The sequence below is a fragment of the Poeciliopsis prolifica genome, unplaced genomic scaffold (assembly GCF_027474105.1).
Source record: "Poeciliopsis prolifica strain line A6 unplaced genomic scaffold, Auburn_PproV2 SCAFFOLD021, whole genome shotgun sequence".
NCBI classification, from domain to species: domain Eukaryota; kingdom Metazoa; phylum Chordata; class Actinopteri; order Cyprinodontiformes; family Poeciliidae; genus Poeciliopsis; species Poeciliopsis prolifica.
Genome location: NW_026562396.1, coordinates 7,724,820 through 7,750,511, shown reverse-complemented (window position 1 = coordinate 7,750,511; position 25,692 = coordinate 7,724,820). Strand labels below are relative to the sequence as shown.

The 25,692-nt window shown below is 40.7% G+C and overlaps 1 protein-coding gene across 5 annotated transcripts in view; it reads left to right on the top strand.

Moving 5' to 3' along the window:
* LOC129369608 (protein unc-13 homolog C) overlaps positions 1–25,692 on the top strand; it is a 128,614-nt gene that overhangs the window by 18,069 nt on the left and 84,853 nt on the right. For 4 of the 5 annotated variants that reach the window (XM_055045124.1, XM_055045122.1, XM_055045121.1 and 1 more), the window contains exons 3-10: positions 1,687–1,709; positions 2,352–2,398; positions 4,144–4,222; positions 9,024–9,077; positions 16,177–16,396; positions 17,522–17,749; positions 20,845–20,986; positions 23,262–23,431. In XM_055045124.1, the coding sequence (XP_054901099.1) occupies positions 1,687–1,709; positions 2,352–2,398; positions 4,144–4,222; positions 9,024–9,077; positions 16,177–16,396; positions 17,522–17,749; positions 20,845–20,986; positions 23,262–23,431 (963 nt within the window). Of the gene's footprint in view, positions 1–1,686; positions 1,710–2,351; positions 2,399–4,143; positions 4,223–8,846; positions 8,853–9,005; positions 9,078–16,176; positions 16,397–17,521; positions 17,750–20,844; positions 20,987–23,261; positions 23,432–25,692 lie in introns of all 5 variants that reach the window. The other variant, XM_055045125.1, reaches the window with a different exon arrangement.

Here is a 25,692-nt window from a genome sequence, read left to right as displayed (position 1 = left end):
TGCAGCACATTAAAAATTGAACAGCCAAGCTACTCTGGCTCGCGCTGTTGTTTATGAAGCAAACTTCCAACGATGAACAGCCTGCTGGGCTGTTTTAATCAGAATTAAAATTTGATCTTTCTCTTGCGAGCAGATGTAGTCTCTTAGTAACGCATTATGTCCTGATTACGCTGCTGTAAAATCACCCGTGGATCACCAGGACAACAATTAGACGTTTGCCTTCCTAATCTCCTCCTTTGGTCTTTGAAATAGTAACGTGAGGCTAAGTAATTATACCTGCCTAATGTCCCATATCTACATAAATATGAGTGTTGACTCAGGTGATGCCATCGATTAGAGACAAACACTTTTAATGGCGATTCTGCAATTCCTTAGTTAAAAATACCAGTCAGGCATTACATTGTTGCTGCAAAAACGCCCTGATCCACCCAGGCACCGACTCCACTGGACACGCTGAAGAAATGCCATGGCAACTAGCATCAGATGCCATACTTGGTTACTGAGGTAACATTTAGCATCTTGAATTCATTGATATGCAGCTCAAACGCTTCCCTGAGTCACCTCACACACTTGTAGCAGGGCACGTTGTCCTGAACTTTGCTACATTCCTCAAAGAAAATGTCGAAGAACAACTTCAAATCCCGGCTGTTCTTTACTTATCTGTGTACTACACACAGACCCGTTTCCCTGGCAAGCTGATTGAAAGCTGCTCCACCAATTTCTAAGGATTCTACAGCAAAAAAATGCAAACATTTCCCACACAAAGAACAGTCTTATGTTTACACGCTTGATGTTCATTCAGTGATTATGAGTAAGTGATTGTCTGAACACAGCAAGGGATCAGCAGATCTAAAGAGAGTTGGGTTGTGAGTCATCGTTTTTTTGTTTTTAACTGGACCGAAACACCAAATTCAACAAAGTCAAGCTGGCATGACTGACCTACTCCCCTCTCCCTCGCCATTTTTTATTAACTAAAATGTTTTACTGCCTTTTGACTTGTGACATCCTTGGCACTTGTTATCTAGCTCTGTTGACAATTAGTAGCAAAGCACTGCATCCCTTTTCCTTTGAATATATCATGCGTACGCTAGTCATCGTCGGTAAGCAGTTTCTTTGGGGGGTTTTGGGTGGGTGACGTCACGTTACACCTTGTCTTTTGTGACTATTGTGTACCAGGGACACCCTAAACCAGCATCTTGGCCAATTACGTGACCTCATTATCAAACTGTCCTAATTTGGTCTTGGCTTGCCCATTTCTTCTACTTTAAACACATCAGCTATGCGTTATTAACGTCACCTGTAATGATTTTGAAATGTAAGCCTATGAGGTGATTTCTTAAGTATTTCAGGTGTTGCAACATTCTTCTCCTCACTAGAGTTTTGTCCCTCACTGTGCACTTTGGAAGCAGTTGGAGTTGTGCCAGAAAGGTTTAGATCTTCTTAATCTTCCACAAAAAATGCCTGCTTTACAAAAGTCCCTCTGTTGGTTTCAAGCTGCTCTTCTCTTCAGAGGTAATTTCTCTTAAGCCGCCTGACTCTGTCTCCGCTTCTGCAAAAGTTTCTGCCGGAGACACGACTGTGTCGTCAAACGACAAAAAAGTGACAAAAGTTTCCAAAAGCCCCTGGCGTTTTCCAGCTAGCTGATCCCTTCTAACTTGTTCTCCTCTTGTCGTTCTCTCCTTCCAGACGCCAGTGCTTTGGACACTCAGGTTTTACTATTTTACATCACCTGATTGGACACGTGTGATTTTCTTGCATGTGCATGTGTGTTCCTTGTGTCGCCGTGGTGACAATTTTTCCACCTATTGTCCATGTGTGCGAAGCTGTGAGTGTTTTCTTGAAGATCAGCGAAAGGTGAAATTTGTGTGGTTTGAAGACTACGCAGCATATATCATTTTGTAGTCATTTTCAGCTGATTTTTCTTTTATTCAGCACACATATATATATACAGATATATATATGTATTTTTACTTATTTTTTTGTTGTGTGTTTTATTAGAAATGATGTGCTTTAAAATAGGCCCTTGTCCAGTGAGGAGGGAGAGTTACACAATAGGCGAATCTTGCCTGAAGCATCTAGTGCAGCAAAGCTCTCAGTCTTGAGCCCACAAATTGCACCGTTGTGGAATAATTTGGATCTCGCCTGTAGTGATTTCCTCCTCTCTCCTCGTTCTGTGCTACCCCCTCCGCCCTCTCCAGTCATTTATCCAGTCCTGAACTGACATGCAGTCTCCCAAGCGTTGTCATGCTGTGCATTTTTCATTTTTTTTTTTTTTTTTTGCCACTGTTTGTTTTTGTTCTGTGCGCTCTCCTTGTACGTCTAGGCTTACACTGTGTCTCTCTTCTCTACAGCCTCGCAGTATTTTGGATCCCAAATTGCTCGGTTTGCAGACCGGAGGGTGAGTGGTGGCTCATGTCATGATCTGATTGGTTCGCTGTTACACAAATGGGACTTCCTGTGTAGTTTGGTGCTTTCAAACTCAGGAACAGTTCGCTGAAATACCGCAAGCAGAGAGTTTGTCCAACTCAAGGATCATGTTTCCTGTTTTTGACACACGACAGTTAAAGTGAAATCACAAACGCTAAGGCCTTTACATTGTAGTGATGTGCAGACATTTCAACCCACATTGCTTCTCAAACGTCAAAAAAACTAAAAGTGTTTAGATGATGTTTTGGAAATTATTTGGAAAACATCCGATTGTGATTAATTTTTTTTTATTTGTTATTGAACTTTAAAGTTATCAGCAGTCATTGAGAGCTCAGATCACTTAAACTGTTAATGTCAATGACAGTAAAGGTCAATTCAACAGATCAAATACGTATATATGTATAGGTAATATTTAGCAGCGCTTCAGTTAGAAATCGAAATTCATTTTTGTTAATTGAATTTGACTTATCATTGGAAGGACAAATACAAGAAACGTTTTATTTACCTAAAACAAGCAAACAAACAAAGAAACGCAGTAAAACAAATAAGTCTCACTATTTTTATCCCAGGCAAACATAATAGTACCTTTTTGCATTCTTTAAATGTATTTATTTTTTTTTACTTTAATTGAAACGTTAAGGCTGTTGAAGGCTTAGGTCGCTTCCTTTGAGAAAACAGAACCCTAAATATTGGTACCGGTCAGGAAAAAATCTGATCTGTTCATCTCTAAAATGTAATATTCCCACTGACTGTCATGGCTTCAAATATAGCAGCTGACTCGTCTTTTGTGATTATAATATTATTTAAATATTAAATGAAAACAACAACAACAACAACAATAATAATAATAATAATACAAACCTTTGGGCACTTAAATAACTTAAAAACAACATTATATGATATTGTGTTGCCTGTGATACAGTATATTGTGCAGCTCTATCAAAAATGTGCTTCTGTTTGTTTGTCTGCCACTCTGTAACTTTTTTCTTTTTTTACCAGGCTTTCAATACACGGCCACTCCACTGATTTAAAAGCAGTGCCGTGTCTTTTACTGCTTGTGCAGTTAGCGCAGTTGGCCCAAACACCGAGCCAACCCACACCTCATTAAAACAACTCAAGAACTACTAACTCTTAATAAGAGTCAGAAACGGGTAACACGTCTTTCGTGTCGCAAGAGATGTCACGGCATCCTTAACGTGGCAGAACCTCGCGGTGCGAGATCCCGCTGCGCCCACGACGAGCAGCTATCTGCGGCTCGGGCCGCTTCCTCGGGTAGAGTCGGCCCAGAAGCCAGAGCAAAGGCCCCGCTCTGCGTGTCACGACACAGAGGCTGACAGAAGAGCTTCTGGAGCTTTATCTGTGTGGAGGCATTGGGGCCCCCGATGTCATGTTGAGGTCATTAAAGAGGCTTTGAGTGACAGTTAAGGTGATGCCGGTAAAAGTAAGTCTGTAAAGGCAGGGGGACAAAAAAAAAATCACTTAGAAGACGGAGAGAAAGATGGAGTGTTGAGCTGCAGTGGATCCTGTAGGAGGCTGTAGGAGGTTCGCGCCGTGCAAAGCGAAGGGAAAGTGGGGGTACGGCAGGTTCGGAAGGAGGCATGATCCATGGCGTTTGCTGGCCGTGTAAATCACGCGCCCCCCTTTCACCGTAGTAATGTTCGCCCAGCATGGCATTATTATGATATTAATACCCCTTAAATCTGTCCACTTCTACAGGGCTGGCAGCATTCTTTATGGTATTGACAGCATGCCAGATCTGCGCCGCAAAAGGACAGTGCCTCTTGTCCGAGACCTGGTGAGTCATCTGCTTCAACAAGGTTACATGTGATTTATGTCAAATCTACCAGCGTGACCCTATGTTATGCCACAGTCGTGGAATTTTGTGCCGTGTGAGCGTTGGCCTCCGCTGAGCACAACAATATCGTCTCTGACACCTTGACAGAGTGCTGTTCTGCTTTACAGAAGCAGATTTAGTTTGCGGTAGCTATAGGAGACGACGTTATCAGTGCTGAAGTGAGATCTTGCACAATGTGGTTTCAAGTCAGTATTAAAACACAAGATTGATTTTAAAACCTTGGATCAATCACGGCGCAGGAAGTAACTCAGATGATAGGAAAATGTATAGATATACACACGAGATGGTGAAGTATTTGTAGATGCCACACTTCAATGCATAAGAACATCAAATCAATTCTAAAAAATTGGTTTGATAAACACCAAGTACGCTTTTTAAATGTGAAAACTGTCCAAACCAACCTCATCCGATCTAAAATTCATCACCTAACTTTCATTAGACGCATTAATCAGACACAGGCCCGATTAGTTAGACCCGAGGAATCAAGATTTCACCTAAATGGTACAACACGAAGTAGGCAAAAAGCTCTCAATGAGTAAATAATATTTGGTTTGGAAACGGTTTCATGCCACTTTCTAAGACTTTGAGACACCAGTGAATGATTGTCCTCTAAACATCAGCATGTGAGCTCAAACTCACTCATCAAGCTACAAGCCAATAACCTGAAGTACAGCAAGATTGATCAATGATCAATTGAGTATGGACTCAATTGATCAAGAAACACTAAAGAAATCTGTAAGAGGTCAAATACTTTTTTTCACAGCACCGCATGTTAAAATAATAAGCCTTGGAATATTATTATAGTTGATCTAATATTATTAGACTTGCATAATGTCAGTTAAAAACTGAAGTTTGCCCATTAATGAAAGGCTCCCGAGGTGCAGGGTTGTTAACCGTGGCTACGTAACTCTTTTGGTTGATTAATTAGCCCAGAATGAGTGTTTAAAAAAAACGAAAAGAAGAGCATCACAGCCAAGCTCCACCATTTGTTTTTTTATTGCCACATAATGTGTCGTAAAATATCCCACAGAGAAGCTTGTTTGCGGCGAGGCCCACTTCAGCACTGTGCCACATGGTTACTCTTTCTGAGGCTGCGATGATGCCAGTAATAATGTTCGTGTCTGTTTCTGTCTGTAAATGTCTGTTTACATGCCACAACACGCGTCCGTCTCACATGTGTTCGTTCCTCCATCTTCATGTGCCCAGAGCCAAAACCGAAGTGCGACTCAAATCTTCCTAGAATGAACCTGTTTGACATTCTCTCCCAGTTTCGATCGAAGTCATACAAAAATGCATATTTTCTTTTAATGCAGATGATAATGCTGCTTGATGTCATACACATGGATGCTGATGAATGTTTTGTACCACAGTGAACGACATGAGTTGATGCTGTATTTGTTCATATCTCTCATTAAATTTAATAACCAACAATGTCTTGGTAAGTATGGGTTGCCGTTTTTTTAATTTATTTATTTATTTTACTTTTTTTTGGGATTTTAATTTGCTTTTTAATCTTATTGGATTATTTATATATATATATTTTTTTTTTTACGTGTATATTTGCCATTCCTACATGAACCCATAAAAGCTATGGGTGATATTTTTCAGTGAGTTGTCAGATTTCAATGTAACTCTCGCCAGTTGTCGTCTTTTGTCGCTCGGCACATGTCGGGGTGGGGAGGGGGAAAAAAATCCCCCCAACCCCCAAAAACAAAAATACAAACCAACCTCGAAATTTTCCTCGAAATGTTGACAACTCAACCCAAAAATATGTCCAAAGAGACTTCATTGACATCTGATTTAACTGTGTGAGGCTTTTAAATCATGTAAAAGTGACACTGAGCAAGCCTTTTACACGTGGGATGAAGTCAGTAGTCAGCAAACGAATTGGTCCCCCTTTCATGCCTACTCTTTGTCAATGTCCCCCATTTGCTGTGTGATTGCTTCAGGGCAGCAACAGCGCCTCTTTTTTAAATTTTTTTAATTATTATTATTATCATTTTGGTTGTTTATTTATTTACTTTTTTGTCTTTGTTTTTGATTGGAACGGTCAGCAGGGATTCCCCGCTTTTATGATGGAAAATTAATAACAAAAGATGCATTGGAAAAAAAAAGAAAAAAAAGTTAATCATCCATTCTCTAAAGGACTGACAGATTATTACCTTTGGACGCACGGTCTTTTATATTGTATTGCCCGCAGCAACCTCAGCAGTGCTGGTGCATGTTGATAAACTTACATCAACACTCACGGTTCATGTAGAGGTCGCATTCCTCCCCTCATTCTCCATGGCTGCCATGGATCTTTACCACAGCTGGGCCGTGGAGACGAGAGGGTCGTGGTAAAGACAGATCCAGTATTGTCAGCTGTCCATATCTGCATTCCTTCTGTTACATAACTCCCCTCAGTCTGGGACTTATTGACCTTACGCTCACCCAAACACAGTAAATTTTGTAATATGAGAGCTTATTAACACGTGTGTGTGTGTATCAGTGTGCGTGCGTGATTTGTGTTTATTTTTGCGTGGGCGTGCACAAGTGTATGTGTTTGACTAAGTTTTTGACTGTCTGGGCTGAAGAGTGTGTGCATATATGTGCAGAGCTGCGAGAAAGCATTGGCCTGCTTTAAGATTTCTCCTGTTTTTGGCTTTTTTGCCTTGCACTTTAATTACTCAGATCATCAAACACGACTTTGCATCACACAAAGGTAATCAGACTCGGGCAGCTTTTCCCCTTAATCCGTGCAAAGTGTGGTTCTAAGATGACCGTTTCATAAATACGTATGGGGGAAAAAAGTTGCCCAAATCAACGAGTACCCCAACTTTCAGAAGTAAGAACCAGGTCTGAGAACATGAAGAAGGCCAAAGATTTGAAAGAGCAACACGACATGATCATCTAAAATAGGGAAACAGCTGAGTGGCGCCACCTATCAGTCTGGAGTGCAATACAAAGCCATTTGCATGGATTACATTGTTGCCTTTTGAGACAATTTCAAATAATATAGTGGTAATGGCATAATAATTACACGTTCTCAAGGATCAAGAGACTTTTAAGTTCTAATCAACACTTAACACTGGAACTGAAGGACATTACAAGTATCCTAAATAATAAGCAAAAAAACAAAAACAGTAAACAAAATGAATTACGGCGTTTCTGTAAACAAAAATCTCCCAAAAAAAAGAAAAAAAAAGGGGGACTAGTTGAGACCAAATCACCAGACTGACAACTTTTAGCACTCAGAGCAAACAGAAAAACAATAAATTATGCAAATGGAAATTATTGAGCTTGCTTTAATTTATCATGTGATTAATTGATTTATTGCTCATGTTGTGACAGGCCCAGTCATTACCTGCATCCATTTCCTATGGGAGAAAACATAGACCGAGGAGAGCCTTCACAGGAGCGGCCGGCCTATTAAGATTATTCCAGCAGCGCGTCATTGACTAAGCCAGGAGGCTACAAAAGCACCGGAGACCTCGCTTTGCAATCAGCGTTAGTGAATTAACAGTAAAGAGAGACGGGCCGAGAAGGAAATTCGAGCCCTAAACCACTGCTTGGAAAACTACCAAATTAAACATGGTGGCTGTGTGTTTTCATCCGAGTCTCCCCTCCAGGAAATCCTAAACTGGGATGTCTGGTCATCAGTTTGGACCGTTAAGCCCCGGCGCCTTATGCAGCAGGAGAAGGAGGGCTTCTCAAATTGAAGGTTTTGGAGTGGCCTATTTGAAGTCAGTACTCGAATCCGAAGGGCAAACAGAAATTAAAAAGACAGTTTGCTGTGTGGCTGAATTAAAGCAATTCTGCAAAGTGTTGGCCAGTTGGAAACAACAAATTTCTGAATACTTAAAAAAAAAAATTGATGTATTATTATTATTATTTATATATATTTTTTTAACGAAAGTCCAGGTTGATTTGGATAATTTTCACCCCTTGCTAAATCTAACAGTATTATTCGAACATTTCAGTTTCTTTCAATTAAGGTTATCTTTGTCTGAGAATATTTCTTTTTATAAAAAGAGACAAACTTGTGGTTAAAGTTTTTACAAAATATCGAGTGCGACAGAAAAACAAACCCAGAAGAAATCAGTAAAGGGGGCTCAATCGCTTTTCTTCACAGCACTGTGTGCGAGTCTGCTTAAAGTGTGTTTGCGTACGTACATCTGGCTTCACCCATTCACAAACGTGTGTGTCTTGTGTGTTTTTCTATGTGTCAAACCAATGTGCAGAGCAGACAGCAGAAAATATGGTCAAAGCTTCATCCAACAGACAAATGAACAGAGATGCCAAGCATGACTGCAGTTCGGTTGCGTCCACTGCATGAGTGGATAAACAATCACGCAACAGCTGGATAATCTCTCTTTATGCATAGCTGAATTGTTCTGGAAAGCTCTATGCCTCAACCAGCAGTCCTGCATGGCAGTTAAGACACCTCTGTGCTCAGTAATAATGAACAAGTTTAAGTCTGTCTGCTGTTTGTGCTTTCAGCCATGACACTCGTGCTGCATCTCTAAGTCAATCTCTCTCTCTTTGTATTTCATTTCCGCTCACCAACACTCGGAAATCCCAGGCTTTGGTAAGGACACTTGTTTCCAGAGTCAATTTGATTTCAATATCTTTTGGCAAAGCGATTCCACGTAATCACTTGATTCTGTAATGAAAACGTTGTAATAGCGGAATGCACCGAAGCGTGTTGAAATTGGACCCTGGTTCTCTCTTCCTCCAACAGACCCTCACTGCTCGAAAGGCAGGCATCTCGTTTGCTCTGGTGAACAGGTCGACCCTGAACAACGAGGAACTGGTGAGTATGCAGACGCCGCCGTTTTTCTGTCCATCTACCTTGTTGACAAAGCGTTGATGTTTATGTGCTCCAAGGCCAGGTCCTTCGTCTCTGACAGGGGAAGCAGAGGGCAAATTCAGAGTTGCTCGTTGAGTCAAAGAGCATTTTGGTTTTGCCTTGTTGGAGAAAGACGGAGTAACGTTAGGCAGAGTGAAAACACACAAACGAATATATAAACTGTGTTCGTTAAGCCTTTGTTGCTGCAAGTTGCTTTTTTTTTACTCATGTCTTTACAGGGTAATTGACTTATTCCTAAGTCAAGTTTGGGCATCAATACCTGCGTTTCCATTGGCCATATAATCGTGCAATTTGACGTTTCAAAAAACAATTTACATGATGGAAGCTCGGCAATTTAGACAAAAACTAATTTTCTTTTTTAAATAAAACGCTTTGGCGCAAGAATGAGGTGTCATTATCAAAATTGGTTTATTTGGCAAACCTGCAATGGAAACACTTTTTCCACCTGACCAACAACCAGATGTTGCTACTGGTGCAAACCACGAAGAAAACGACGACAGGAAGTAGTCGGGATATCACGGCATCATGCTTTTTTAAAATTAGTTATTAAGTGAACAAACTTAATTATGTGACTTTCATTGCATTTCTTATTGAATGAAAACGCCGCAATTGTGTTTTTTCAACAATATTGACCAAGGTTTTGCTCACATTTGCAATGGAAACGCAACTATGCAAAGTTAGGATATCAGCTTTGCAGTGGATCTATTGCTGAAATTGTATTATTTTGTCATCCACACAGTTAACTGTAATGAGCATCATTAGAAATGAGAAAGATCAGCAACTCAAGTAAAGGGTAGTTAGGAATGTAAAAGAAGCCATAATGTTTGTGGATTCGATACCTGCAGGCCTTGTAGCCTCAACAGCAGCAGCAGGTGAAGCGACTAATAAAATCGATTTCTATTGATGAGCAGTTGCATTAAAACCAAACATCACCGGCTGCGGTAAAGCGGCAGAACAGTGTTGTGAGCATGGCGCAACCGGACGTTATCGTGTTTAAAGCTTGTTGTCTGGAGTAGTGAATCATATTTCCCTGTCTGGGAAACAAAGAAATGGTGGTTAACTTCACGTTCTCATCAATAAGTTACCAGTTCAGAGATGATTCTTTTATATTGCAGCGTGGCTGCTCACCAATCCACAAAACAAAGTCGATGAGGACACAGATGACCAAGTTTGGTGTGTGAGTCCATTGATCGTTGACCTCGACTGGACAGGACAAAGTTAAGTGGAGATGGAGAGAGTCAGGCCTTTTCGTTCAACATCGATGAAATGCTAAACGTTATTATGGCTGAAAAGGGTGACCTAACATTATATAAACGTCGGTGTGTTAAGGACCAGACTGTCATTAAAGTTCATTTATCTGTAAAAGCCAGTGTCTCAGTGGTCTTGGCAATAGATCCAATCTATTTTTATTTCTCTTGATTGGAGAGAAATGCAGCAGTTTAACAAATTGGGCCCTGTAGACAGCACTTCCTTCCATCTGCTGTGCTCTTAACAATTTGGCCAAATTCAGAAAATTAAGTAGAAGCTCTGACATTTTATTTACACAATGCTCGGCGTTCAAAAAGAACGGAAAAAAAAAAAAGTCTGTGCAGTGCGGGTGACTGAGCAATGGAGAAAGGGCAGAATGTCCCAGTCGATGGTGTGAGACACTTTTGTGTTGACCTCTAAAGCTATCTCGGCATTAATTGATTGCAATTCTTCCCTCCCTGAGGGAAAGATGGCGTAACAGGAGGCAAACAGCAGGAGAGCGAGCAGTTTCCTTGGTGAGAGAAAGAAGCGCGCAGTTTTATATCCGCTGATGTGCAGCAAGCAGCTGGCTAAGCCTGAAAGATTACCAGATTTAAATGAGCTTGGCGCGCGCGGCGCAAGCATTCCATCTTTTCAAGAGGCCTCGATGTGGCCTTGCATTGGTGGAAACCGACTTGTGCTTGCGTGCTTGCATCCCGCTTGATCGTTAGCTTGCGCAATCGACTTGTGAAACGTGACCACCTTAACGTCCTGCCGACGGACTCAGTAGATTTGACTCTTTCAACGTAGACCCGGTTCCATTTCCGATTCTTGGGGTCACAGTTCGATTCAGAATAGGGCCGGACAATATGGCTGAGCAACGTATCACAGTATAAGGTTTTCATATCAGTCAATATCCACAGTTGTCGTTACTGATAGTTATTGATTTGTGTCTTTTGTTTTAAATACATGAAATACTGCCAAACTGGTGGCATGACCTTTCCTGTTTCAGCCACAGTTTTCACTCCAGTTTTTTCTTGTAAGCCGTGGCGAAACTTACACAAGTTGTTGCTAGGTAACCAAACAGTGAATAAGTTAGTTGATGCCACCAGCCTTGCTTATTAGCTCGCTCTGAGAGGTTGAACAGCTAACGTCTTTCCTATGCCCACAATGCTGTGCGGTTCTGGATCAGAGGTCAGTGAATATTCCATATACTGGATGTTGTATCAAATCTATTGCTTATCAATATTGATAAGCTGTCTATCCTGATATATATTGCTATTGATTCATCGTCCAGTCCTGCAAGTTTTAATTCAGAAACCAATTTTTCCAACTCAAAACGGTCTAGATGTGAAGTGACTGACAACAGAACGACAGTGTGTCCAGCACATTGATATGAAACAATGACTTAATATCAGAGTTAATCAAAATACGCACACGGTCTTCTACGGTGGCCTAGTGGATACGACTTATCATGTATGAGCTGCGAAGTTGTACAACTAAAACAGATTTTTGAGCATTTTACAATTGATTGAAAACTCCCAGGACTAGGATTTGCGATTTCCCCGCACCTCCGTTGCAAAGTCATAGTCATCGGTGCGATAACAGCCGAGGAAGCAAAAACGATGTGCACGAAGCGCACGCCTCATCTGATGTTTTGGAAGAAGAAGAAAAAAAGGCCGACTCTTGGTGATCGCTGGTGTCTGTGCTCCACTGCGAACTTGACATCTGGGGATTCTGATTCGGGGCCACGGAGGGGAAGAGGTTTATAATTGGTGGAGGCGAACTGGCTTCCGAGAAAAGCTTTAGATTGTGCGCGCTCTCGGTAAGTAGGACAAGCAGATGTCAGAGTTTTTATCAGTTGCAATAAGTCCAGCAGAATACACTCCACAGCACGCCGCTTACTCGGAGGTGATGGAAAAGAGAGCAAGGAAAGGACAGAAGTTAGGAGAGGAGGATAGAAAGCAGAGGAGGAAATGATTTGTCATCGTGACCCCGCCTCCCCCCCAGGTCATAGTTCCTCTGCTCAGGCAGCCATGTTGAAACGTTTGAATCTATTCAGTCCTTTCTTCTTCCAGCTGCTTCTTTGCTTTGTTGCCTCATCATCGATTTCTACTCTTATTCTTCATATTTCAAAACGTGATTAAAATGTCCGTCATCATTGATGCGGGGCCCCGTCTGTTGGCGTTTTTTTTTCTCTTCACGTTTCCGCTGCATCAGCTGGGGACTCTGCGTGTCGGGCCAGAAAAGCTCGGCCCACGTGTCCGGTCCAGATTCTGACGTGACCACAGCAGCCTTTTAACAATGCCCGTCGACAAAAAAGAGAGGTCGTGTTTACCTGTCCAGACGAGGCCTCGACTCTCACGGAGTGGGGAAGGAAGCTGCGATCTGACAGAAGCCAGCGAGTATCTGGGAATAAGACGTGATGTGCTCCTGCAAGTCTGTTCAGATATCATCAGACATCTTGTTAGCGGCAAAACGAACCAGGCTGAGTGGAGGATGCTGGCGCGAGAAATCCTCCAAAGTTTTTTTTCTTTTGTTTTCTTTGTTTGTGTGTGTAATGTGCTAAACAGAAAAAAAAAAACATTGGTCAGAAGTTTCTGCTTTTCAAAAGGAATCAGATTTTTATATTTTATAAAAGTTTCACCTGTTCTGAACTCTCCTTAAAAACCAAAATACAAGTGATTAGAATCATATTTACACTTTCAGTTTTCTTTGTAGCCATTTTGGACATTAGCATCCAGTAATAATTTACACACTCTGCAAGTGTGGGTATTGCCATTTGTTTTTGTTGAAATTCTTTACTTATTTGTACATTCATCTGTGAAAACTGTAATACATTCTAATTTTAAGAGAAACATGTAAAATGATGCTTAGATTATGGCAGAGAAAATGGTCAAATAATGACTACATTAAATGCATGTTGACGCAAACTACAATAGCGCTTTCCCCTTGAAATTTAAAAAGTTTAATGTCAGTCCAACTTATTTCTGTAGGCAAAAGATTCCCAAAGTCTGTATCTATTCCTGAGAAAAAGCAGCGTTAGATGATCTTGCTGGTCTTCATTTAAAAATAATTTAGAGGCAAACCGAAGCCAAGGAGAAATTGATCACAAATTCAAAAAGCTAATTTGACACGTTGGAATTTAATCAAACAAATTATTATTTTACATACTTGTATGAAGTCATCAAACAGGATTTCACTTACATTTTAAAACACAATTCTACGCAAAATTTAAAGTAGATATTAAAATATATATTTTTAAAAGGTCACATGTCTAGTGTTTTGTATTTGCCATTAACTGTATTATCATGTCTCATATCACTAACAGCCCAGTATGCAGGAATGGATTTGTGTCAGGCTTCATGAAGTCTGCTAGTATTTCTACATCTGGTATGTCTCACAACAGACAGACTGAAAGCTCAAAATCGACAAAACAGAGACTGTCCTCTTGTTATCCGCTGAACATCTTGCTCTCACGCGTTTTTAATGAGCACAGACATATTGGACCTTCTTCCTTCTCCCTGGTCGCTACAAACCGCGCCGCCATTCAGTCGTCAACAAAGCCTTCTACGCCAAAAATGCATCACCATATTTACAAATAGTCCATTCTGGTCAGCAGCTAATGTCTCTGTGCGGCACATGGGAACAAAAATGGTGTGACTTGTGCTCAATGAGCGGAAATTGCAAAAGTAGTTCATGCCAAAAGCTGCAACAGGATGAGGAGACTCGCGCTGTTGGTGACGACGACAACGGGTGGTGAAATAGGAAAGGAAGATGGCAAGATTTGATTTTTTTTTTCCTCCATCGTGTTGCTCCGGGGCTCAGGCTCCAGCTGTTGACCACCTCTCACCGTGTTTCGTACGAATCTCCAGGGTCACCTCACAGGGTAACACGTCAGACTGCAACACTGGCCGCGTATCTGCGCGGCAGAGAGTCGGTCGGCGCGAGCGAGAGATTGAGAAGAGAAAATCACACCATCCGCGCGGTGATCAAAGACGCATTAACACAGATCCGACGTTCACACGCTGTCAGGGAAGCAGTCGGTTTGCTGGTTGGAAGTAACGGGCTGCTTAGCGGCCCAGACGTTTCATTGAGACAGATAGAAAGTGAGAGGGCTCCGTCATTTCCCAAACTCGTTGAGAATTGAATTGGCTCCTCGCGAGCCCACAGGCGCTGTTGTTCAGTGCTACGTTTGGAGGGGAGCAGGCTCCCGGGCTGCGGCCCCCTGGTCTAACATATGCGCCTGCCTTGGCCGAATCCCTGACATCTGCTCGACTCGCAGACGTCAGATTAAATCCGAGAATCTCCCCCGACTCAGTTTCATTATGGGTTCTGATGCGTCTCTCTGTTGCGTTAGCGAAGCTTCACTGTGGCGTTGCTGCCTTGCTGGCCCGTGTCATTTAATCATCTCTGGAAGTGTGGGTATTTCAAATTGCAAGGGTGTGCGTGTGTTGAAGTGCGAAGGCACCATTCAAGTGTTAAAGCGCTTGAAGGTGAAGGGCCGGTGGTTGAGCCGACCGGCTCAGTAAAAGTAAAAAATGAGCACCTTTCAGAGATTCATTCAGCTTTCATACATCTCTCACTCGCTCTCTTTCTCTGTTTTATTCTTGCTCTCCCTCTCAATCTGTTTATTGCTCACTTAAAAAAAAAAAAAACTTATTTACAACATCCATTGATTCATCCTTCAGGAACTGGCAAGACTTTTCTGGTCCTGGTAGAAAGCAGGACTCCTGCAGAGATACATTCAATTTGAGGAGAGGCTTCGGTTCTGGACATTTCTCTCGCTTTAGCCTCGAAGCCACTCGATGGAAACAAAGCCTGTGAACAGAATATGCTATGAATCTGAGTGATCTGTTGTAAGTCATCAGTCATGAAACTTTCTGGAGAGCACCTCTACGAGTCTCCTAAAGGGTTATGTCTGGAAAATTTGATTCGATTTGTTTCACATTTCGCATTAGAGAACCTCAGCAAGTACACTCTTAACCCTTTGTTTATTTAGGAGCAACATCAACCTGGAACGTTGTAAAAATGCGATCGCCTCCTAAATCCTAATACTTGTTGGTGCCAATCTTGGCAGCAGGAAGCGCCATTAAATGTTGGCAGCAGCTAATGTTGAGTCTTTCACGTCGGTGTGGGTGACTTTTGGCCCACTCTTCTTTGCTGAAAGTTTCATCTCAAGCACAAATCATTGGTTTTAGGTCATGACACACCATCTCAAGCCAGACTTTGACTGGGCCAATCTAAAACTTTTCTTTTGGCCTTTTTGACTCACTTCTGTGTCCTTTTCCTCCTGGTCTTTAGTTCTTTTTGTTGAATTATGAACCCTGACCTTAACTGATATTAACCTGTTGCTCCCAAAACATATCATAGAACAACTTGCATGTTTTTTTTTTTTTCAGTTGTCCAGATTTGTTTTGCTTTCTTAAATTTGTTTTATGATCTGAAACGTGTCACTTTGACTTGAAAACAAAGAATAAAATGAAATCTGTTCTGGGCCAAAGCTTAGGATATTTTTGTTTGGACTCAAACTTATGACTTTATTGTTTAAAAATCCGTTTTCTTGGTGTTCATCTCGTTGTGTACTGAGAAGTACTGAGGGTTTCACAATATGCTGGACATCTCAATTTAGCTACCACTTGCTTTTATTAACTTCTGGAGGTTTTATGAATCATATTTTCCCCAGCTCGCTGTGCCGCTGCAGTTTAATGACATCAGCCGAGTCCCTTCTGCTTCTCCTGGCAAGGATCTTTTTTCAATCACTGCCGTCACTTCTTCTTACTCCCCCAAACTCTCTCCATTCTGTTGCTTTCAGAAACTGCACGTCTTCAAGAAAACCCTCCAGGCCCTGATCTACCCAATTTCCTCGACTACACCCCACAATTTTGAGGTGTGGACGGCGACCGCTCCCACCTACTGCCACGAGTGCGAAGGCCTGCTGTGGGGGATCGCCCGCCAGGGCATGCGCTGCTCGGAGTGCGGCGTCAAATGCCACGAGAAGTGCCAGGACCTGCTCAATGCGGATTGTTTACAGAGTAAGGGAGCACTGCGATTCACACTGCAACGACTCCAAAGTCTCTGGCAAAGCTTGTTTGGTTTCATGCAAACTAATTTCAAAGGTGTTCTAATTGCACTTTTATTGGCACGTTCATTATCACACATTATCTCCTTTAACTGAGAGTTTTTGATTCTGTACAGTTTACAGACTTGGATAATGATGGGAAAAATAATTAATCATCAATAAATTTCTGATGCTCTGATATTTCATGATGATACTTGAGTGAATCACTGAGATTCCCTCAAGTTCTGTGGCTAATTTCTGCTCTATGAAGCCGTTGATGGATTATGAAAGAGGTGGAGGCAACGTCACACTGTGAGAGGGAAGTAACTGCTGCTTCCTAATGAACTGTCATGAAGTATCAATCAGATTTTTACTTTTGTGTTGAATGTCTGTTTTTATTTATCTGTTGCTCGGAGATGAGCGAATTTCCTGGTAACCAATTTACCAAATGTAAATTTCATGTGTATTAAAGCTTAATAAGCAGTATTTCAAAAGGATTTATGTTTTATAAACGATAATTAATTAGGTGTTAAGAGATGGGTGCTTTTTTCTATAAATTAGTATAAATCAGATTTTTACTTTTGCGTTGAATGTTTGTTTTATAACATATTTACCACCCAAGAGAAAATAATAGCAATTCCCTTGTTATTACCGGGTAGAAAGCGACCCGCTAAGAACAATGTGACTCTTCGGGACGGTCCCCTCAGCAAGGCTCACACACTCTAAGTGGATTATCTATGCCCTGGCTATTCTAAAACTGTGTTTCAGAACATTTTCATACACGCACAGAAATGCCATTCGTAGTTTGAACTGTGAGTTATCTTCAATCTGTGCTCATTACCAGACATCACATAGATAACACTCTCATCAGATATTAGTAAAAGAGGCCATTGTTACATGTGCCTCCTTTGTCACACAGACAGATCCAAAAATAATCATTTTGGATCTGATAAACACGACGGAACTAACACACACTTTTTTGCACAGATCAGATCAGTTTGTTTTTTTTAACTGAGAAAAAAAAAGAACTGTAGGAAAAACTAACTACCAGTATGCATTAGATCTTGTACTTCACCGAATCTTTTGGACCAATTTTTAGGGGCGGTGGAGAAAAGTTCCAAGCATGGGGCAGAAGACAAGACTCAAAATATCATCATGGCGATGAAGGAGCGTATGAAGATCAGGGAGAAGAACCGGCCGGAAGTCTTTGAGGTGATCCAGGAGATGTTCGACGTCTCGAAAGAAGAATTTGCTTCCCATCTGAAGACGGCCAAGCAGGCTGTGCTGGACGGGACCTCCAAGTGGTCTGCCAAAATCACCATCACAGGTGGGGCCTGCTTTCTTAGAACAATACATAGATATCTGTCAATGCTTGGTAATTTAGTAACACTTACAGTCAACAGAGAAGTGAGACGTATTTGTACCGCTAAACTACCAACAATAATCTGAAATGGAGAATGTTTTTATTCTGATTGACTTTAATGAATCTCTGTCCCCTTGACGCAAGTTCTATGCACATTTAATTAGAGATTAAAACAGAATTTGACTTGGTTGTTTTGCAGACAGAAAATGAAAGAAATAAATATCGATGAAGGTTATTGGTGTGATCAACATTTATTGGTCCTCTCTGTTATTTTGTGGAACCTGTAAAAGCACAGGATGTACAATCTGTACCGATGACATTTATTTTTATTTATAGGTTTATAGCTGATATTTAAAGAAAAAAAAAGACACAAAGTAAGCAGTGGGAAGGTTTTTCAAGCTCTTATTGTATTTGCCAAATCTTAAGTGGTTGTATGCTAATTACAGAACAGGCTCCCATAAAAAAATAGCTATCTTAATCAATTAGAGTCTGCTTGTGTCAACACAAATTAATTGCGTTTTTATTCATGCTCTACTTAGAGTCCAGTTTCATTTTTGCACATTTACTCAACTTCTGCATGAAAAAATAGCATCTACTGAAAAGTGAAGGTGGCAAATTAACACAGAGACAAAAGCCAAGAGACAGAAACTAAAAACTTATTGTATCAATTACGAAGGGAGGAAAGCAGATTACAGTAAATGTTTTACCTGACCAACATTAAGAGGTAGGAGAGTTTATGTTTGCATAGTTGTGCAATCAGATTGTTTATTGATTTATGAGTTCATTTTATGTTGCTGATGGTTAAATTATTCACATCATGTATTGATTTTTGATGTAGTACAAATTTTGCTTTCATGCTTTCCTTTACTTTAGTTATCACAGCTACGTTTTAAACAGGCAGCCTCAGAACTTCAATGCTGCTAGAAATAATTTTATTAAAACAAAAACAACTTTTTCCAACCAAAAAGGATTCGACAAGTTCTCCTGGTCTCAATTTAGAATTCAGTGAGACGTCACGTTTGGATTGCATAGTCAAGGGTCGCTTGTGGTCATTTCAATGAGCGACTTCGAACACAAGCACTTCCTCGCTCACTGCCTGCCTGCTGTGGGACGGATGAAATCCCGGCACAAAACCTCTTGAATTCAGATGATACAGCCACTGACGGGTAGTTCAGCATTTTGTTTGAAGCGTCCCAACACCTTCCTGCATAGGACTCGCTGTTCTTTCAGGAGGCGTTTGATTTTGAGTTTTTCTGAAGCAAGCGGGCCACAGACCCCCATCCCACTGGATCTTGCCCCTCCATCCCGCCCTCAACTCCTGTCAGCTTTGTGCTGGAATGATATATATATGTACCTTGAATAATTTAGTCGGTGACTTATGCATATTTAATGCTGCAGTGTCCTTTTTCCCTTTTATGGCGCTTGTGAAATACTCCAGTCTTTCTTCCTCTGCACCTACTAGTCTGAATCACTGCCTTTTATTTGGAGCCAGAAACCAACTCAGCAGTAAGCACACTGTAGCAGAGGGAACTCACACACTGGCCAGAATCGGCTTTCAGCTTAGATTTAAGAAGAGGGTTACAAATAACGTTATGGATGAAAGTGCAATTATTGAATCAAGGGCCAAACTGTATTTATTTTTGCATGAGTATTTGTACTCCATGTTTTCTTCATGTTTCTGCTGTCTTGAGTTTCCCTGACGTGAAAAATGATTCACCCCTTTGGGCAGTTTCCTCACCATCACTTGTTATTGATTAAAAAAATCAATAACAAGATTAAGTCGTGATCATCATAATTTAGCTTCTCTGACAAAAAAAAAAAGTATTGCAAAAGAATCAAACTAGATGACAAAAGTAAAAACGGATTTCTGCAAGAATATTGATGATTTAATAAAAGTATGTGGCGTAAAATAAGTGATTGCTAATGCGTCGTGTTTCAGAGAGCTTGACAATAACATATCCACTATTGTATTCAAAAAAAGAATAATAAATGCGCTAGTATCACTGGAAATCAATCTGGGTGTTACATAAGCAACCCAAATGTGCAACTCTTCCCCTTCTGCTTTCTGGTAGACTGATTATTGTATGTGGGTCACAAAGACGTGAATTGTAGGTCAGTAAGACACAGCTGGCACGCTAAAAATCCGGCTTGATGTGCAGGCGCATCTCCGTAAATTTGTTCATCCGCTGGATTATTTCAGGAACTCGAGTCAAATTCATATGGATTCATTTTGCACAGAGTGATATATTTCAATAGTTTATTCTGAATTTCGACAGCGAGACTTGCAGGTGGAATTAACAGAAAAAAACACACCCATAACTTACAGCTCTGTGTGGAATGAAACTGTACAATAAACGAGTTTTACATTCTGGACTGGATAACAAAAGAATTGGATGGTAATCTAATTTTTTGAGACATGCTGATCCACTGAGGCTGATTTCAGCCGAACAGTGAGAAGCTCTGACTTCAGTAACTCCATCAGAAATGAAATTGGCATGACAACAAACCAAAATGATGTCGTTGTGGAAAACAAAAGGATTATTGTTGCCTCACTCAGGGGAATCATTAAACCAAGCTGCATGTGTTAGAACAGAAAAAAACGGTCCACAAATAGTTTACATTGTCATCTCCAGCTTGCTGTAAAATGTCAGCATTCTGCACAGAATGCTTCCTTTTGTGTTCTCGCACACAAAGGAAGACAGCGCAGAAGACACGTTTCATGTAAAAATCACACAGCACTGGCAACTGTGTGAAATTTAAATCCCGCTGAAGGATGGTCAACACTGTAACTTTTTATTAGAAAGTCGGGAGGGGGAAAAATGACGGCGCCTCGAAGCGCTTCTCTGGTTTTATCAGCACCATCTCCGGTTTTATGCGTCTCATTCTTCTCTGGAAGGAAAGATGCGGGAAAAAACAGCCCCGCTTCCTCTACGTTTACGACTTTCCAAATTATTTCCCGAAGATTTCGTCACATTCCACATCTGCGATGTCGCTGTCATAACGTGTGAAGATTTGCCGTTTTGCCGTGTTGACGCGATGTCCTCCTGTCTCGTGTTCAGTCATGTGTGCGCAGGGATTACAGGCCAAGGATAAGACGGGATCCAGCGACCCGTACGTCACAGTCCAGGTGGGGAAGACCAAACGCAGGACCAAAACCATCTTTGGCAACCTCAACCCCATCTGGGATGAAAAGTTCCACTTGTGAGTGCTTTTTAATAACGCGACATTTCCTTGACCGGCTAATCCTCTCACCGGCGGGATTAGGAGTCGTCTGTTTTTGTGAACCGGGAGTCGTTTGCAAACAAGTTATTTCCTCTGTCATGCTTAGCCAGCAGGAAGACACCGCATGCCAGCTGTGGTTTTAGAAATTCAGTTTTTTTGGGTGTTTTTTTTTCCATTGGTGTTGCTGCTGCTGCTGCTTCTGTTGATGTGGGTTTATGTCTTTGTAATAATATATCTATCATATTTACTTTATTGTATATTTTCTAAAAATTATTAAAAAACAGATTAGATTCTGTGCAAAAAAAAGAAAAAATGTGATAAAAAAAGACGAATTAAAATTGATTTTATTTTATTTCTTATTTGATCACTTTCTGAGAAGCTGAAGTTGGAACATTAACTGTTTGCAAGGATTGTGTGAATGAAAATGAATTGAAAAGTGGAAAATGTTGCCGGTGTTGAGTGGAACGTAAACAGTGAAAGTAGAAGCTGTAAGAAATTGATTATTATTATTGTCTTTTTTTTTTTTTCAGGAGCTTCTGAGTTAAATAATGATTTTTCCTTAAATCATTTCCAGTTTATGAACTAAATCATTGGTAGGTTCGCTCCTTGTTGCAGCCCTAATGCAAAGAAGTGTGGCAGGGTTGGTCTAGACAGGTGCAAGAAAACCGCAGGCAATCCCCAGGCTTTGTTTTGAACGTCTTCATTAGGACATTTCTTTTTCATTTTTTAAAATTTTATTTAGCATAACAATGAACTCTTTCTCACAATGAATATTTTGTCTTAAGAGTCAGTGGAATTATTTCTCCTTCATCGGCAGTGGCCGACTTTAAGATTAATTTAAAATGAATGCGAGGCTCTGTGTCTTCTCCTCATGCAGGCGGTCAGTAAAGCAGCATCTGTTACGACAAACAATTTGCATTCCACTGAGATTTTCTGGAAGTTTTGTATTTTGCAGGCCCGCCTCCATGCATGTAAAAAGACTCCTGTGGTGGCTCCAATGAAACGCTTTTCCTTTCCTACAGGGATGTAGATTAATAGAGCGATGCATTACTGTGTGCTTAGCAGAGGCTCCGGCCCCAGTGCAGCAGCAGCAAGCAGATTAGTTAAAGTAAACCCAGCGATGGTCAGAGGTGGAGAGGCTAAACAGAAATTGTACTCAAAGCGAAATGTATCCGTCTGAGAAATTATTCAAGTAAGAGAAAAAATAAATAAATAAGCGTTTTGTAAAAAAAAGAAAAAAAAAGTCTATTCAAGTACCGATTAACTGATGAAATCACATCATCTGATGAACCCAAAAACATAAAGTCATGTGGAAAATTTGGTATTTTAAGGACAAAATTGAAGATGATTCACATATGTAGCAAAATCAGGCAAAACATTTTTTTTTCCAAATCAGTTTCCTTAAAAAAAACAAAAAACAAAGAAAACTGATGAAACTTTAACAGAAACTGCAGGTTTGTGTCTGGTCATGCTTGTTCCTTCATTCAGTGGGAAGAGAATCCAGAAATATTACCCAAGAGTAGTGATATTTCATAAAGAAGTAAAAGTTAAACATACAGGATAGTGAAAATACCCCTAAAAGCAAATATAACTGAGTAAATGTAACTAGTTACTACTCAAATCTGCTGACTGTCTCACACGACATGTCATTGAAGAGAAATGTGATCTGTTAGTTTCGATTCTGGAGCATCAGAGCCTGAATTTGAGTTACATGAAAAGAATCAGGGACGAGAATTTGACAAGTTTTTTGCAAATCCTTTGTGTCCCATCAACATTTTAACATTTTGTTAGGATGCAACCTTAACTGAAGTGTATTTGTTTGAATTTATTTGGACTTTTAAGAGAACATATTGACACAAAGTGGTGCACAAATGGTTTGACATAAGCCAACTGAGACCAGATTCGATTTTCTTTATTTTTTTACTGAAACGCAAAATGCTTTCCATGGCAGAAAACAGGCTCTTCATAAGACCAGATCCTACAGTTATCGTGCTGCATCTGTTGTGGTACATTTGGTTTGCAGAGCAGAACTGAACCCTCTCCCCCAAGTAAACCAAGGGCATTTTAAAAGTTGCATTACTTAAAAAGGTTTCAGTCAGTGTCTGGACCTAAACATGCAGTTTAGCTGTTTCGGCCTCCCTCCGCTCTGCTGATTACCCCCGACCTGATAAAACTTTTCCTCTCAGTGCCGCTGTGTTTCTATTGCTGTGATTGTGATTTAGCTAACCTGGTGAAATCGTCTCCTGACCCACAGCGAATGCCACAACGCCACCGACCGAATAAAGGTGCGCGTTTGGGACGAAGACGACGACATCAAGTCACGGGTGAAGCAGCACTTCAAGCGCGAGTCAGACGACTTCCTAGGCCAGACCATCATCGAGGTTCGAACGCTCAGCGGAGAGATGGACGTTTGGTACAATCTGGGTATGCTGCCTTTTACTCTGATGAACACACGCACGGCGTTCCCACGAACCGATTGCTTTTGCTTTGTGAGACAGAGCTGACATTATGATGACATGTTGTTTGTGCATTGATTGAAAAGTTCACGAGCGTCAGGAGACACACTGTCCATCACAATTCCATCTTTTTTCTGTAATAGGAAAAAAATTACTAACGATACAAACTCAATTTGAAAATTTAAAACAAAGTGACGAAATAGAAAATTTTATTTTATATCGGATGAAGTACATAATGGCTATTTATGTGCAGGGTCATTGTGGACATTACTCATTAGTCATGCGTTTTTCGTTCAAGCCAATTTTTGTCATGTTACACGTTTTTCAAAATTATTTTTTTACTTAGCGTTTGTTTTACAATTTCCTAGAAAACTGGAAAAATGTGAATATTATCAAAAAGTGATTTGGGGAGAAAAGTTAAAATCATATATAGATTCAGATTTCACAGAATGATTTATTACAAGCTTTTACTTCTACGCTAAAAATCATGGATTAAGAAATATATGTATTTTTTGCATGATGTACACAGTTATGGGGAAAACCTATTGATATGAGGGTTGACAACCAGAAAGTCATTGATACCCTCCATAAATAAGGCTGTTTATAGGATGGCATATGACACCATAGAAAGTTGAGTGGAAGGAAAAAAAAAATTGAAAATGGTGCACAAGAACAGGAAGATCTTGAGCCCTGATGGTATTGTAGAAAAAAAATATATATGTAGAAAAATAACAAACATTTTCAGGGGAAACTTACAAATAAAAACTTTAAAACCCGTTAACACACACACCCAACCCACGCAAGTATAACTTTGAAATCCCTTGTGTTGATCCACTCCCGACGGAGAAACCAAGCTACATTAGACCCAGAGAAAAGTTCCTAGTTTAGCGATTATTGCAGAAGCTTCCCCGACACCTCAGCAGAGCAGAGCCACAGACTGATGGTCTCCACATGTACCTCATCTCATTAGAGCAGCAATTCATGCAAAAGATCCAAGTAACGAGTTCATGCACTCTGCAGTGCATGCACATCTGGTTCAGTGGGAGAATGTGTCTGTTTACAAAACTGTCATTATTCTGTTTGTCTTATGTAGTATTCTAAAGCATAAAGACGAGGAGCGGTTTGAAGCCGTCTGTGTGTGGCGAGCTCACAAAATCTGTCTGAATGGAGACGGTAAAATAAAAACGTTTGCAGCGACATCGAGATGTAAGGAGACGCTGCCAATCGCTGCTCAGGTGTACCACGTAGGCCTGTCACAATAATCAATAAATTAATCGATCGTATGATGAGTTAAAACAAACTCAATAGTTTCCATTGGCATGATTTATCGTTTCTCTCTTTGTCTTCTCTTTTTCTACCAAAAACTGGAGGATAAAAGTTTCCAGTTTGCTGTTTTTGGTCTCAACTGGCTCTGTTTTTTTGAAGGACAGTTTTGTTTACAAACACTTAAAAATGTATTTTTGTTGTTTATTTTGGACATTTAAAATGTCTCCCAGACATAGAATTTAAAGTTTATTCATCTTTGAGAATATGTTTTTATTTTGCTATTACCATTACACGGCTGAAAAATGGTCTCAAAACAACAATATTATCGTTTATCGCGACGGCTACTGGAACAATCTATCGTCGTTATCGTTGATCGGCCCGGTCGCACGACTTTGACATGCATGATGTCAAATACCATCATAATGAATTCTTCCACTTCCATTAAAGGCCTATGATTGGCGTCCGTCTCTCTTTGTTTGCCTCTCCGGCTAAAAGGAAGCAATTTGTGGCAGTGGTGACCCCTGGCCGCCACCCCCGCCGAGTGCCTTTTTAAACGTTCACAGCGAATGTTTAAACAGGACCCTGCTGCCATCGGCGTCCTCCTCTCCAAGCCTCTTGAGCCCCTCTTCAATCTGGAGATTTTTTATTTATTTTTTCGCCTGCGAAGCTCTGTTCTCTGTCACTTTGTCGTGATGTTACATTTCACTTTCCTGACTCTTGACTAACTATCTCCAGAGGAAATTTGGCCCATTAGACAAGGAGAAGATCTGAGGGCTGTTTCAAGCCCCTGCAGCTGTGAGAACGTTGTGCGTTTAAGGTCTTCGCTTGTGCATGTGTTTGTGTTGTTTGTGTGGGTGTTTTTGGGGTTTTTTCTACACTTCCCTAAACACAAAGTGTTTGCAGATTAAAGCTGTGAAGCTGTGAGTAGAAATGTGTTTTATGGCTATCAGCTTGTGATGACAC